The 15,103-nt window shown below is 35.0% G+C and overlaps 2 protein-coding genes across 5 annotated transcripts in view; one reads left to right on the forward strand and one right to left on the reverse strand.

Moving 5' to 3' along the window:
• Positions 1-1,071: 1,071 nt before the first annotated feature.
• On the reverse strand, positions 1,072-6,394 carry LOC112554133 (protein fem-1 homolog B-like). The gene has a single exon (XM_025221748.1). It carries the CDS (start codon positions 6,036-6,038, stop codon positions 4,131-4,133), a length of 1,908 nt encoding a protein of 635 aa, XP_025077533.1. The 5' UTR covers positions 6,039-6,394; the 3' UTR covers positions 1,072-4,130.
• A 104-nt stretch (positions 6,395-6,498) lies between these two features.
• Positions 6,499-15,103, forward strand: part of LOC112554130 (A-kinase anchor protein 13-like) — a 69,838-nt gene continuing 61,233 nt past the window's right edge. For 3 of the 4 annotated variants that reach the window (XM_025221740.1, XM_025221742.1, XM_025221743.1), the window contains exons 1-8: positions 6,499-6,555; positions 7,243-7,286; positions 8,116-8,269; positions 10,685-10,978; positions 11,932-12,115; positions 12,334-12,467; positions 13,682-13,831; positions 14,718-14,924. In XM_025221740.1, coding sequence (XP_025077525.1) covers positions 7,254-7,286; positions 8,116-8,269; positions 10,685-10,978; positions 11,932-12,115; positions 12,334-12,467; positions 13,682-13,831; positions 14,718-14,924 — 1,156 coding nt within the window. In that variant the 5' untranslated portion in view covers positions 6,499-6,555; positions 7,243-7,253. The other variant, XM_025221741.1, reaches the window with a different exon arrangement.

Below are 15,103 nucleotides of genomic sequence, written 5' to 3' on the forward strand. Positions count from 1 at the left end.
TTTTTTCTGTTGTAGATCTGCACTATCATTCTGACATTTAGTAAACTGTAAAAAAGTAAACACTAGGCAGATAAACTCATGTACATCATTTCTCTTTGCATCTTCTATGATTGCCTTTTATAACTTGTCTGCATAGTTCTTTCTACTTGTCCTTGGTATTCTGTTCATGTCTCCTACTTGTCATTATAGCCGAGAGCATGCTTCTTCATGAGCATGATTATGCACTATAAAAATCCCATATTTATTATTATAGACATGTGCTCTTTTCATAGCATAAAGGATCCATCATAATAACCAAGAAAATGCTATTTATTTATGTTAAACTGTGTTGTGCTTTCTGTATGCTCTGTATGTGTGAAACAGAGCAAGTCTGACATCTTATACTAGAAGAATTTAGAAAGACAGGTGCACTATGTAAAGTGGTGCAGGGAAACACAGATCACTTATTTCCTTTTTAAAAACCATCTCCTTTTTAATGAACACGGTACCAGACAACTGACATTCCACACCAGCGTGGTTCATTAATCCACAATTTCTATAAAATTTAGCCTCGTTATTCTTGAACGATGCTGTATCTGGGGTCAAATCAGGTTACCCTGTGTAATGCTTAAGGTTAACCATTTTACACAAAATTTCAAGCCCTAAGCTGGGGTTAACACACATGTATCACTATTACTGAACTATAGATAAATCTTCAGAAGGGAAATTGAAATTTTACCTGGTGCCATATTACAGACTTACTGATGTAAGTTAAAAAGTTTGTGTACAAGTCATTGCACTTTAAAAAATGCAATTTTAGTTGTCTACTGTAATGAATAGGACATTTGATGTCAAATCATGAAGTATGAATTTTTCTGCATAAAGTAAAACTACAAAAATGCACAAATCTTAAAACATTTTTTTTATGTTTTGAGAAAGAGAGGTATGTATATATGTATTGTCCCCTTAAAACTCAAGAGAACTTATACATAAGCTCACAAGTTACTAAAATCTTTATGAAACTTGCAGCTTACGAAGAATCATATATTCATCCCAGCAAATACAATTTTCTTTCAAACAAATAGAAAAGTATAACACAACTTCATTTTTATGGAAGAAACAATAATGTACCTGCAAATAGAAATACATTTTCTAAACCAGCATGCACACACATTTGCACCCATAGAGACCATACATATAAACATTTACATCCTCCTGAAACTGACAGTAAATAAAAACAAAAATGTTTATCATGTAACAGCCCAACATTTTTCTACATCTTCAAAGCTCATGCAAGATCGTGCAAATTATCATGCTGATTCTGCTATCAGTCCATCAACTATACCCATAGTCACAAGCTGCAACATTAGACGTGCAGGAAATTTCATCATTACATATTGTTTTGGATATGCAGAGAAAATGTTTACAAACCAAAATACATCTCCCAGATAAGAAAGTTATGTCAAGTAAACACCCACAAAGATACATACACACATATCACACTGCACATAAAGTGAGAAATACAAATTCATTAAAAATTCTGAAGAGCATTTTCAGCAAGTGAAGAAGTTAAAGACCTTTGTCCAAGGCAGGGAAGACTACACCTGCTTTTAAAACTGTCACATCAGTACAGCAGTTAAAAGTTATTTCTAGACAGATTGCATCCACAAATGCTAATTTTGAATTTTTGTTTTTATGAAAGACATGCTGACAATTTTCTAAAAATGTTTAAAATAAAGATACAATTTACAATAATGAAAAGGAAATTGCTTTATTAAGTTAAAAACAAAACTATTGGTTATGTCTTCATGTGCATGTTTCTAGAAAGGTGTAAGATGGTGACAACTTGACGAGATGGGCAAGAGAAGAAAAGCAGCAGGTGCACCCATAAAGAAATGCAATGTCCTACTGAGTTCTGCACCTACTGAAACCAGTCCTTCAACAATAAGCTAATTTCATCAAATCATGAAAACACTGCTCTGATTTTTTTTAAAAAGTAACCACTTAGCACAAATCATTTCAAAACTAGAACTTTTATCAATCATGTAAGTATTTTTCCAAATTATCATACTCTACAGTGACATTTTCACACACTAAGTTTTATCTTTAAGTATCAAAGAGAAGGTAATGGCACACCTTAAGATGATTAAAGGATAAGCTGATTGAAGAGAAAACCATTTTTTTAGTGTCTACTTTACACTTTACGGTGTACAGTGAATTAGTATAAAGTATCTTAATTTTTTAATGTAGTTTTTAGTTTACTGATGAATGGACTGAACATGAAAATCTAGCAGGGAATTATTATGTGTACCTATGTATCAGAACGGAATCAACCAAGCAAATAAAATGACTTTAAAACTGTGATCACTTTGAAATAAATGCACTATATCATTGCTATCTGTGTTAATTTACGAACATTAATTGGTTCATAAATTTATAAAGTATTATTTGGCAGCAGAGACTAGAAAAATACCAGCAAAATAAAACTTAAATGAGAAGTAAAAATGTTTGCAAAGAAGAGAATCTGTAGTTATCATTACCCCAGTAAAAAGTATATAGCTCATAAACCCTTATTCAATAGTCATGCAAAATAATTTATAGATTTAGCACCCAGCATAGTTAATTTGGTAATGAAATATCTACCACTGAGATTAAGAAACATGTGCACGCCTGAACTAAGCAATAACATTAAGAGTAGCAAAGTATGAAGGGTGCATATGATTATGATATACCTACAGCCAAGTCAATTGTGTAAATGGCTGGTTCAAAAATAAGTTGATCGGGTGCATCTTTAAGGTTTAATATTTATTTTTAAAACAAAATAAAATGTCAGTCTTAACTAAACAGTCTTTCTGCTACTCACTAGTGTTATTGTTATTCATAATGTCAATTCAGATGGTCTGTGGGCCGTACTCTGTCCACCCCTGTGCTACATGCATGATAACCTACATAGTTTCTGCAAACCCTAGACTTTTTCACAAGTAAACTGACTAGAAAGCCAGACTATTATACACATTTGATTTAAATGAAGATACAGAAAAGACAGAAGAGTCCAATCTTTTGATGTAAATAGGAAAAAACTTATTAGTTTATTATAATTACAAAGACCATGGATTCTAATACAGAGATAAATAGCTGCTTTCAATCATACTTAAAACAGGAGACCATAGCAGAATTTGTCTCCTTATGTTTTCCATTGACTAAAGCTTGACTTTTTTAACATTAAGATTTTGTGCTTGCATTTTATGACAATGTGAAAAGGTTACCATAGGCAAATAACTTTTCACTCAGCTGTATAAATTACTTCACTATGACCCTCTCCTTATTATGAGCATGTGTCTGTAATTTATTTCGTGTATGAGAGAATGTTGTAGAAGCAAGCGTGTTGGTTACTGATAAGTTAGCGTGTTGGTTGCTGATAATTTAGTCTATGTATGATTTATGTAAACCACTATGAGAAAATTTTTGGAAAGGCGCTATATAAATCCTCATTATTGTTATTATTATTATTTATCAACAAACAAACCAGGGTCTGTCTCACTGAATGTTAAGAAATCATCTTAAGATTCTTGTACTTTAGAGATATATTACGTTCTTCATCATCAGTTGTGTCACAATCATCTAATTAATGCACAAAAACTGAGATACATAAATTTCAGTTACACAGCAGGAAGATCATTATGTTATCAATATAATGATCTATTTCCAGGCTGATATAAAGAACTGAAAATAACACACTCAGGGAAAAAAAAATTATGCTGTACTTATGTCCTATTGTGTAATCTTTTGGCACATCATGTCATCACTGCTTATACCATCATCACCATTACAAAAACCAAAGTATGCCATGGTTTTTGGTGTTAATGGTACAATCCCCCAAAAAACTTGAAGTTTAAAATCTTTGATTTTGATTCCTGAATAGAACTCTTTGATCTTATGCTCAGCAATCAGGTCAACTGGTAAAATGGATGCAAAGTAAAGGAATTTCTTACTTTACAAAGAAAGTAAGTAAATTTCATGAATATCTTATGTGATGTTAACAGTCATGTATAAGGGACTCCTCTATAATTTTATTGGCCTCAAGTTTATGGATTGTGCACCATGTAAATTATGACCAATGTTTATCCTGCTCGAAACTAAAATTTGTATTGTCAGTGCATTTGTATAAAATCTTCTAAAAATGGCGGTACATATGATTGAAATGGGATATTGTGCTCTCTGACAATTCTAGCTGCAAGACATTTCAATGACAGTTGGTTATGTTGTCTCAGTATAACCTCTGCTACCCCTGTTGTTGTGCACTGTACTGGCGTCCTGCGTTCATGATTGCATATGTCCATATGAGCTCCACCTTTAATCAATACAAGCATGATCTGCAGCAAAGTTTCAAAGTCACTGATGGGCTCTGAGTAACGAACAATGATATGCAATGGTGTATTGCCTCGCTGATCACGTGCATTGACATCTGCCCCACAATCAACCAACATGATAGCCAAATGATAATTTGGAAACTTCACTATATCATTGACATGAAAATCATCTACAAGTGTAGCACTGTCCACTGCCATGTGCAATGGTGTATAGCCATTCTTGAGTGCAGGCCGCTGTTTTAAAAACAGATAGACTAAGCGATGCAAACGTTCAACCTCTTCCCTTGACTTAAAAATCTTGATGGCAATAACCAAAAGATACAGACAAGTATGTATGTTGGCCTGGTATATTTCTGTCATTGTATCTTTATCATCATCATCTCTATGAGCTCTCTGCATATCACGTTCAAGCTCCATCACTGCATGACTAAATACTCCCTCAACATGCACAAAATCAAGCTGCACTCCCAGATGTACCATTTGTGAAAATACTTGAGAAAAACGTAGTAAATCCTTTGATATAGTGCGATTATTCCGTTGACGTAGTTCCATGGCATGTAACCATAAAGCTATACACCGATCAAATCGTGCACTATCTGCAAAGACAGCACCTCTGAATATTATTGGATGCGGAACCTCTGGGTTATCAGGACCAAGAATTCGTTCTCTAATTGTTAATGATTCCATATGGATACTACCACTTTTGTGCTCAATGCCTTCAAGTTCTGAAAGTGTCTGACACTCTATATGGTTTTCATATGCAGGAACAGGTAAATACTTTGGTTTTTTAATTATTCTGCGGGGATCTCTATACCTTTCAATCATTGCTAAGTGAAGATAGTGATATGCCTTCTGAAGATTGTAGTTTTCTTTGTCATTTGCAAAAGAAGCCCCAAGAAGTTCCAGAGCATCAATTTTCTCCTCTCTAGTACAGTCTGGAAGGGATATGAGATATTCTACAACTTCTTCTTTTCCACATTCTGCTGCTATGGTCAGTGGTGTCATGTTATGATCATTTTTTAGCATTGATGCACCAAAACGAATCAATTCTTTCACAATTTCCACATGACCACACTCTGACGAGAAATGTAAAGCTGTTGCCCCACAGTGTGCTTTACAATCTGGGTTGGCACCTTTTTCAAGAAGGTATGTTACCACTTCCTTGTGACCCTTGTAACAAGATATCATCAGACAAGTATTGTTATATTTGTTTGCAATTGTCAAATCAGCATGGTGGTCGATTAAGTAACGCACAATGTCTAACCTACCATCGAAACAAGCTGCACGAAGCGGAGTTGAGTTAGTCTGTGTCGGATGATTGACATCTGCTCCGTGTTCAATCAGGCATTTCACGACACCGAAATGTCCTGCACCAGCTGCACACCACAGAGCCGTAGCTCCTTCAATGACGTAGCCATCGAATTTCACAACACCACTCTGTTCGATATTCACGCTAAAATTACTCAGCAGTACTTGCACGACTTTTTCCTCCCCATTCCTTGAGGCAATGATAAGTGGGGTTGTACGCTGACCATCTTCTTCCGTATGGTGTTCCAGAACATCATTGACGATATGCCGATCTAAGTTCCAGAGCATTGCAAAAATACTGATGGCCATTCCATCTCTAGCAGCAACATACACTTTTCCCTTCAGAGAAGTTATCATTTCTGGAGTAAACTCCGATCCCATCTTTCAAAGACTGAAATGCTGATGACCTCAAAGAAAGAAACCCCGTGAGGGAAGCCAATGCTGTAACACTGTTACAGACAACACATTCTCAGACAGTCGCCATAGCCTTTACGTTCGCAACATTGCGCATGCGCTTAATTTTGATTGAGAGTTACGTTTCTTACCACGCACATTAGATTAACTGTTCGCAGCAAGGACATCTACAAAAAAATCAGATTTTCCTGTTTCGATAAGGATAAAATGATAAAAGTGATAATGACTAGGAGTATCTAAACATAACAGATCCCGCCCATGCGCTTGTACACACACACACGAAATGATTTCTACAGTAATAAATATCCTAAGACAGGAAATGTTAGCATGCACACGCAGCAATGAATGCTGAGCGATGATAATAATAAGATATGTCACGGTCTAACACACACAAACTTTGACTAAAATGTACGCCTAAGTGAATGTCACATGATCAGAGACTATGACGTCATGCATCATGGCTGATTGAGAAAGACGATTTAAGGTAGCCTGGCATAGTGTGCCATTTTTGTCCCCCTCATGTATTAAATAATGAAAAAAACCTTTCGTGATAACCATATATATAGCAAAGTCTTTAAGAATATTTGTTACAAATATGATAGTCTGAATTAGTTCGACGGAGGGACAAGTCACAATGAGAAGTGGTTTTTAGTTTGTGTTTATTCCTTGTCATCATTATTGGTTAATAAACTATTAGCTTTGTGAGCGATCATTGCATCATTGTAATGACTTCATCTGTGAGTAACTCACATACTGTGCAGTATAAAGAGGATTGCTGGAGAAGGTACGAAAACACCGACACTTCCTTGTTATAATGTTATTGTTATGTCTCAAGTGTCATCCACTTCAGCACCAGACTACTATTGTCGATAGTATTGATTCTATAATTATCACACACGACTGAGCAGTGAAGAAACATTCATAAGAAAATGGTAACCCACGTCATGAGGATGTTTTGCAATGGGTATAGGAATACAGTGAGTCGGAACACAGAGAAAAGGCATTTTGTTTCATATCCGCTTCAGAAAAGCGAAGTTTACCAGAGGGGGTATTCTTTGGTTTTTTAATGGTCACTGCTCAGTTTTTGTAAGTATTTAAGCTCCAGTTTATGAAGAAAAAAATTATTAACCTACTTAAATAGCTCTAAAATATTTGTATAAACATTTTTCAGGATTTTGTAATATGGATTATATCCCAAGAGAGGCTCCTGTATATGCAAGTATTTTTTATTTTGGTTTCTTAAATTTAATGTTTTGAAAGGTGCAAATCCAAAATGCTTAAATGCTTATATGATATTATTTATTGAACATTATCGGATCATGAATTGAAGTCAGTAATGTCACTATGATGGTGGTTTTTTTTTCTTCATTAGATTTGCTATGGAATATTGAAGAAGGAAGATTTAATTGTTATAAATTAAACTATTTTCTTTAGTTGTATTACTTCTTACTCTTTGTAAAAATGATATTCTATTGTTAATCATATCTTTTCCCACAAAATTATATATCTTGTTAGAGTTACAGCAAGACAAGTTGTCTAAAGCATAGTCTTGAACATGTGCGGACTGGAGCTTTAAGGTGGCCTGGAATTATTTACAGAGTGGCCCTTCTCACTAAAATAGGCTTATAATATTATTCTGTAGAACAAAATAGCCCACCTGCCCACCAATGCCCGACTGGCCAGTCCGCCACTGGTCTTGAATGATACGGCTTAAGCTTATTGCATAAAGTCAGACAAAGATTAGAGGAAAAGGATTGTCTCTTGGCAAGGAACAGTTACCAATTCAATCTAGATTTTGAGATCTGTGAGTTTATTTCATTGGAGAACGAAAAGAAAAGTGATTGCAACTCAGTTCTTGTGCAGTTATCCACCTTCCCTTATCAGCTATAGCTCTTCTGCACATTCCCTCTCTCTCTAATACATCCATTTCGTTTTCATAAGAAGCATTTTCTAACTTTGGTTGAACTTTTTACGTACAGTTTGCAGTTTGACGATATTTTGATATACATAGATATAAACCATCATATGTAACTTGATATTGCAGGGGGGCTGTATGCTGGAGGTGAGCATATGTTATGAAAACATCCTTGCAGTTAATGAAGAGGATGAAATGTTTTTAGCACTGGAGGGAAGTACTCAGCGGCACCTTGTCACAATGCACTACAATGGTGGTAGAATATGGCAAGCACCCATTCCAGGTGAGCATAGGTAGAGGAAAAGAGAAATTGGTTGATGAAAAACATTTATTTCACCTTTAATTTATTGTCTGTGAGATTTTGACATTCATATTGATACTGAATCATGAATTTGAAGCATAAAAAAAATCATGAACAATGAGCATTGCAGAAGTATAAATCAAAATAAGGTAGCAGCAGTCAAAATTTTATTTGTATATCACTTTTAAATGTGTGTTTCTGTAATGTGTAGGAAAATACTAGAAAAACAAAAAAAGTTAGGTTCTATCATTTCTAAAAGCAGAGATTTATAACTTCAAAACTGCGAAACTGTGTTTTTATTGTATTTTGAGAATTTGTTTCCTGGCTTTGCAAACTTGCCATTTTTTATGACAAATAAAGATAACAATAAAAGCTTAAACATTTTGCTACTATAGGTTGCTGTAGGTTGTTCAGACAAACAAAATCAACTGCTCAGGTTTTATTAGTTAACCTTAAACACATGATCCAAAATAAGCAGAAATGAAAAATTTTGCCTATGTGATTTTACTTTAAGAGCATATTTGAGGGATTCAAAAACAAAGAGTAATGAATTACTACATATTGAAAATGATAAACTCAGTAGAAATACTTTGAATTCCATTTTTTTTTCTAGGTGTGCTAGTGTCCACATTTTATCTACCTGTAACCTCAAAGTTTGATAGTTCTCTCATTTTTTAGGTAGACTAATATGGAATGAATATGTCTTTGTTAGAGGCATCTGTATCTTTTAAACTACAACAGATACAGCTACTAAATTTGGCAAGATTATCCAGGGTTATGTAAGCTATTTGTGGGTTGTAAATCTATCTTAAAACATTTATTCAAAATTTACAGGAAGAAAAAGTAGATAAAAAGGAAATTCAAAATCTCCATGCATTCATTCACTAATTTACTTAATACCATGTTCAGGTAGGAATTCTAAATCCCATTATTGAATATATAAGAAATTAGAATTGAAGTTTGATGTAAATTTCATGTAAAACAGAGGTATAACGTACCAAAAAGTAGTTTGAAAACACCGTGTCCGCCACTAGGCGACGGCTGCTACCTACTTCAAGTAAAAGTAAACTGTTCTTAAATTAGACCATCATGAAATATCACTTTCTTGCTAATCCAAATAAAATTAGGTGTATCAAAGTGGCATTTCTAAATGTTTATTTTTGAGCATTTATTTATGTCTAGTCCTTTTAGACAGTGGAGTTTAATGGTCACGTAGAAGTGAATAGTGTATCAAATAGTTTCCAAAATGGTAAAAAATGTCACCAGCTATCTTGGCGTGCAGAAGGTCTTAATGAAGCTTGATTGACTGATACATACACTGTTAGAGAAATAACAGTGGGCAGAGGCCAGTCGTTTTGACTAAAAACCATATCACACTGACCTCTGCCTGACTTAAATCGATCACGTCATGACTATTTGCCATTATGTAAGGCCACATAGTTTAAAACCAAAAGTTGAACTGACCAGACGTAGGCTAAATAAAAACCAGAGCAGTAACACTTCTTTCATATTAACAGAACCTCTGCAAACACATTTAATAAAAACTTCTAAACTGAAGAATAACGACAACAAAGGATTAAAATAAAACATGATGATTTAAAAGAACATCGAGTCATACTGCATTGTGTGATTTGTTCTCTGTGTATTGCCAAGTGGTCATTTTTTCTTTAGTAAGATGGTGGCCGAACTTGTTCAAAATAGACATGGCACTGTTGATAACATTTGACATTTGTAGCTGTCATTGTAGATTGACTTGTCTTTTGCAAAAAGTTGTTCACAAACTACTGGTCCAAAGTCAGGTTGGGGAGGTGTAATAAAGATAACATTTATGTAGCAAATGCATGTGTAAAAGATGTTGTGGTCAGAATCGGGAAGGTATTTAATTTTCAGATACTGTCAACTGAACTGAGGTCTATCACAAATATTTGATAACTTTTGAGTTAGCTTTTTATCAGAAGCTTTGTTTTATCATTACTGCTATAATCATCTGTGTGCTTTTACAGCTTCATGTTAAATTAGTGTAAATACACAAAGTTCTTGCATCTGCATTGATTTCTAAGTCTAGAATGAGCAAAACAGAAAAAAGTCTTTCTCAAGAGTACTTTAGAATTCTACAGTTAAGATATGTTGTAGGTTGTTGCTTTTTTTAACATGATTGTTGAGTCCCATGGTAGCAACATAATGTTGATAGCAAAGTGAATATAAGGAATTAGGTAAGAAATAAAACTGTATTTTTTGTTAAAAAGTATTTAGAGTCTTTATATGTTAAGAGCAAAAATTAAAACAAAAATGAATAAAGAGATTGTCAAAGCTATCTGCACTGAGTAATAAGCAAGATGAATGATTTGTGTTGTCCATTGTTAACGGTCTTTATTCAGCTTTCCTGTCTGTTTTCAGCTCACTCCCATGCTGAAACAGTGGCACTGCTAGTACTTCGCCGTGTATCCTTCAATGAGTATGAACAACTGAGTGGAGGAGAATTTAACTATATATATGACTCTGCATACTTCCTTGCAGAGTTCCTTGTTAATTGTGTAAACAATCCTCATGCTTTGGATAACCTTGAACTTATTAAATCTGACCAGTTTGATCTGGCTAATGAAGTTTTATCAACATTGGATGAAAGACTAAAGGCTGCTCTAGAACATGCAACATACCCTGAAGGCTGGGATCTTCTTGGTAATGATCAGTGTAAGTTAAATCCTGTTTTAAGTTTATGTTCATTTCACAAGCTCAACAAACAGTCTGTAGCATTGTTAATCAACTGATTTTATTAAGTATTCTTTTAATATGTGTAGCATTTTTAGGTTTGCTTGCAATGTTTTGTGAATGAAATACCAAAAGGACAGAATTTTTATATAATCAACATTTGAGAGGGCCTTAATACATGTATGTGGATTTATTTGAAGGCAAATGTGTAATCTGAAATACACAATGCAGCACAGAACTGATTTTCAAAATTTGAATCATAAAACCATCTGAAGAAAACAAGATTATCTCTTGAAAACCCTCATAACTGCACACTTTTTAAAAATTACTAAATTTCCAGAACTGACGAATTATGCCCTCTTTCCACTCACAACATACAAAAGTGTTTGACACACCTAAGTGATTATGCTTCAAGAAAAAGAAACCATGTTGTCATGAGGAACATGTATTCCTTGTTATGCCATTCAGCTGTCCCAGTTGACAAGCACACTGACATGACATCGTGAATCAAATTTATTTAATTTGTTTTGCATGGAAGGGTTGTATCTTGTGAAGAAATGAGGGTTATTAATTTACTTAGATGTCAGGAAAAATAAACCAGTCATTTGAAACAAACATATTAACAAAGGTCTTTCAGATCTCAGTGTTAGGGAAGCTTTAAACAGACGTAGGCAGGGAGAAACAGCGTATGATTCAAATATTCCAGCGTTATAGGTGAAGAGACGGTTAAAGTGAATAAGCTTGACAAATGAATTGGCAGATCTAAAGGGGGGAATAAAATCATAGGAGACCTGCAAGAGCCAAAGAAGAACCAAAGGTGAGAAAAAAAAAAATATTAGCACACCTGGAAAATACTGAGTACAATGGTACTAATCTATAAAAATATGCAAATGCCAGGAAAAAGAACAGATTAATTTTTGTAATGTCATGTGCAGCAGCCGGATGTCGAGAAACATTGCTGCATCTTGTAGGAAGGCTTGGTCTGCACCGGACAGCCTTGTTCCTGCTGACTAAACCAGGCAGCCAAGAAGCTCTGCATGTGATCAATCATGAAGGTCAACAGCCCTGTGGTGTTGCTGCTGACAGTGGCTTCTATGACATCGCAGAATTGTTTGCTGGGTAAGAACTAGCAAATAATGATTTAAAAAAAAAACCTTCATCATGTGGCATGAATTTTTGAGTAAATGAAACATCATCTTCATTGTGAACAATTATTAAAAGCAAAATTTAAATCTGTTTTAAAAATTTATGAAGAATTAAAAAGATCTGAGTAGCTTTTAAACTGCCTTTTATTATTATTTATTTTAAGAAAACAGTTTGGGTCTTTGCCATTGCAGGTACAATACTAGTGGTATGAAAGTGGAAAATACAGCAAAAGCTTTAAGTACAGAGTATGGTCTTCTTCATAGCTGTGGTAGTAACAGCACATCGTTGACCGTGTCCCTTGACTCAGACCAAACCAGGACATTGGGTGAGTGCAGTTGATACAGTTTCATAGATCATAATGAACAAAGACATGAAAAATAAATGTTCAATATTTTATGTGAATGGGAGAAGGCATTCATTAGATCTGACATGAGTAAGTTTTGGTCTTTGAATGGGTGGCTTCCTTTGAGTTGCAGATTTTAAATTTGATGTCCTCAGTTCTTTTAATAAGATCAAGAACAATGAATAATGTCACTGCAGAAAAATTGTGGACCTTCTTGCAACCGTTGGAACAGTGAAGTTTCTACCTTGCCAGACCCTCTGGTTTTGGGGAGTTGACGCTTTTCCATCTCAATCCGGCTTCTGCATTTTTCCAGTCATGATGACCCAGCGTGTCTGCGAGACCTAGTGAGGGCATTTAGAACCTATCTGCAAGATGGACAATCCCAGTTGTTCCTCTTTGGCCAGACCTTAGGCTTGTCTCTCCACAGACCTTGTCCTTTTGGATCAAGACAGTCATTAAGATACTCATGAACAGCTGTCACTTTCTACATCTTGCTGTTTTAAAGTTTGATGTGCAAGCGGTAGCAACAGTCCTAGCCTTCCATTGTAATAGGGGTGTGGCCGACATCATGACAACCATCAGGTTGACTCTAACTCTACCTTCGACACATTCTACGTCCATAATCTGTCCATCAGTTCTTTTGTTAAGCATCTGGTCAGCCCCACCCCTGCTGCACAGCATGCCACAGCCTAAAGTTACTGCAGTTAGGCTGGTTAATCAGCAAATGGGGTTTGGCAGAGCCCATCTCCTCATAGTTATTTTCATAATAGTCAGATAATCTAGTAAAAGTTAAAGAAGAATTTAAAATCAACTTTCATAGATACTAGACAACCCAACCAAGCACCTGGCATACATGATGAGCAGTATGATATGAAGCCATACATATGAAGCCAGTATGAAGTCCCAGCTTGCTCAATCCAGCTGAAAAATTGTGAGGCTGCAAATCCTCCTATCCACACCACAGATTTGGTCGTAGGATGGATCAAACATGCATACAACACAAGTGATAGGACATAAACTGCATTTATCCATAGAGAGGATGTGCACACACATACATAACATTATTGGCCATTCTTGAACCCTAAAAGGGGGCATAAAGCAATAATTATAATAGCTAGAGGTTACAGTGTAAACTTTTATTTTGTGAGGTTCTTTATGAAAGGTGATCAATGATTATTTTGCCTCCTTCTGTGCAGAGGAAAGTCTTGAAATGCTACGAAAAATGGAAGCAGCTTTAAAGTGTGGTGATAGAGGTTTCAGTCGACCTTATCAGACAGAATGGCCATCTTCATTTGGACAAAAGACCCAACAGCAACAGAGATTTCAGTCTTACTTTCAGGAACCAGGTATATTACCCTAAAATTTTGATTTCACATGATAATTATATTCAGATAGCAAACTGGATTATAGGAAAACCTCTTTATTAAGACTTATCCCTGTCACCCAAACAATCACTTATGGTCATCATATTTTTAGTTACTCTGCTGCAAAATAGTGGAACTCTCTTCCCTTTCCATCTACCCACCAACAAATCCTTTAAACATGTATGAAAAACACATTTGTTCCACAAGCATTAATCCTTACACCAATCATTATAGTTGTCAGTAGTTATAATTTTAGTTTATTGACTAGTCTACCTGCTTGTCATCTGCTGCAGATTTATGACACTCTTCATCCTTGCCGTTTGTTTCCTGATTCATCTTTGTGTTTTCCATGTTTGTAATTACTTTTCTCCTTTTGTATTTAGTATTCTGTTCTTGTCTTTATCGCTGAGAGCATGTTCCTACATGAGCATGATTATGTGTCATATAAATCAGACATTTATTGTAAGACTTTCTGATTACGACTTCTTAGAAGACCCAAAACTTTTTTCATGGACATATTTTGCTAACTAAACATCATCTCTGTTAGGATTACCTCCCTAATGTGACTTACAACCAACAGCAGTTTGTGCTTTATTATGACTATTTTTTGTTGCTGAAAAAGTTGCATTGAAAAAGAAACCCAGATACATTTTAAAATTACTTTTTGCTAACGGCTAACCCTACTTTACAATTTTCTTCAGAAATCACACAAAATAATTACGTTTTGAAAGCGACTGCTTGTTCATTGGGTCAGCTGTCATTTCGACCCAAACTATATGAGGAAGTTTATTATTTTATGGTGAGGCCAGATGATGTAGATGAAAGCAAATAATCGCTAAAACAGTAACAGAAGGAGTGTCTGTCACAGAAATCGGAAATCAACATGAAGTTGAAGAAGCATTGGAGAGGATTCTGCAATTGCAGAAACAACATATGAACCAGATTGCTTACTCTGATAACATTCTTCCTGACCCTAGTGCTGAACACAGCCCTGACCACTATTCTTATGATGTTTATCCATCCTCTGTGGGAAGTTCTAGTTCCCAGAGCAATTTTGAGCAATGTCTTATGCATGGTAAGTTCGTTTTCTTCAATTGTATTTTGAATAGTGTATTTTGTAAATCAATAAATCAAAGTTAAGAAAATTAATGCTGTGTCTTTTAATCACATTTCTAGTGTTCAAATTAATTTTGTAACGTTGTGTATTGAAATTTAAGTTGATGTATATGCTTCAAGTGCAGTACAGTGATAACA

This window comes from Pomacea canaliculata, linkage group LG13 (assembly GCF_003073045.1).
Source record: "Pomacea canaliculata isolate SZHN2017 linkage group LG13, ASM307304v1, whole genome shotgun sequence".
Lineage (NCBI taxonomy): Eukaryota > Metazoa > Mollusca > Gastropoda > Architaenioglossa > Ampullariidae > Pomacea > Pomacea canaliculata.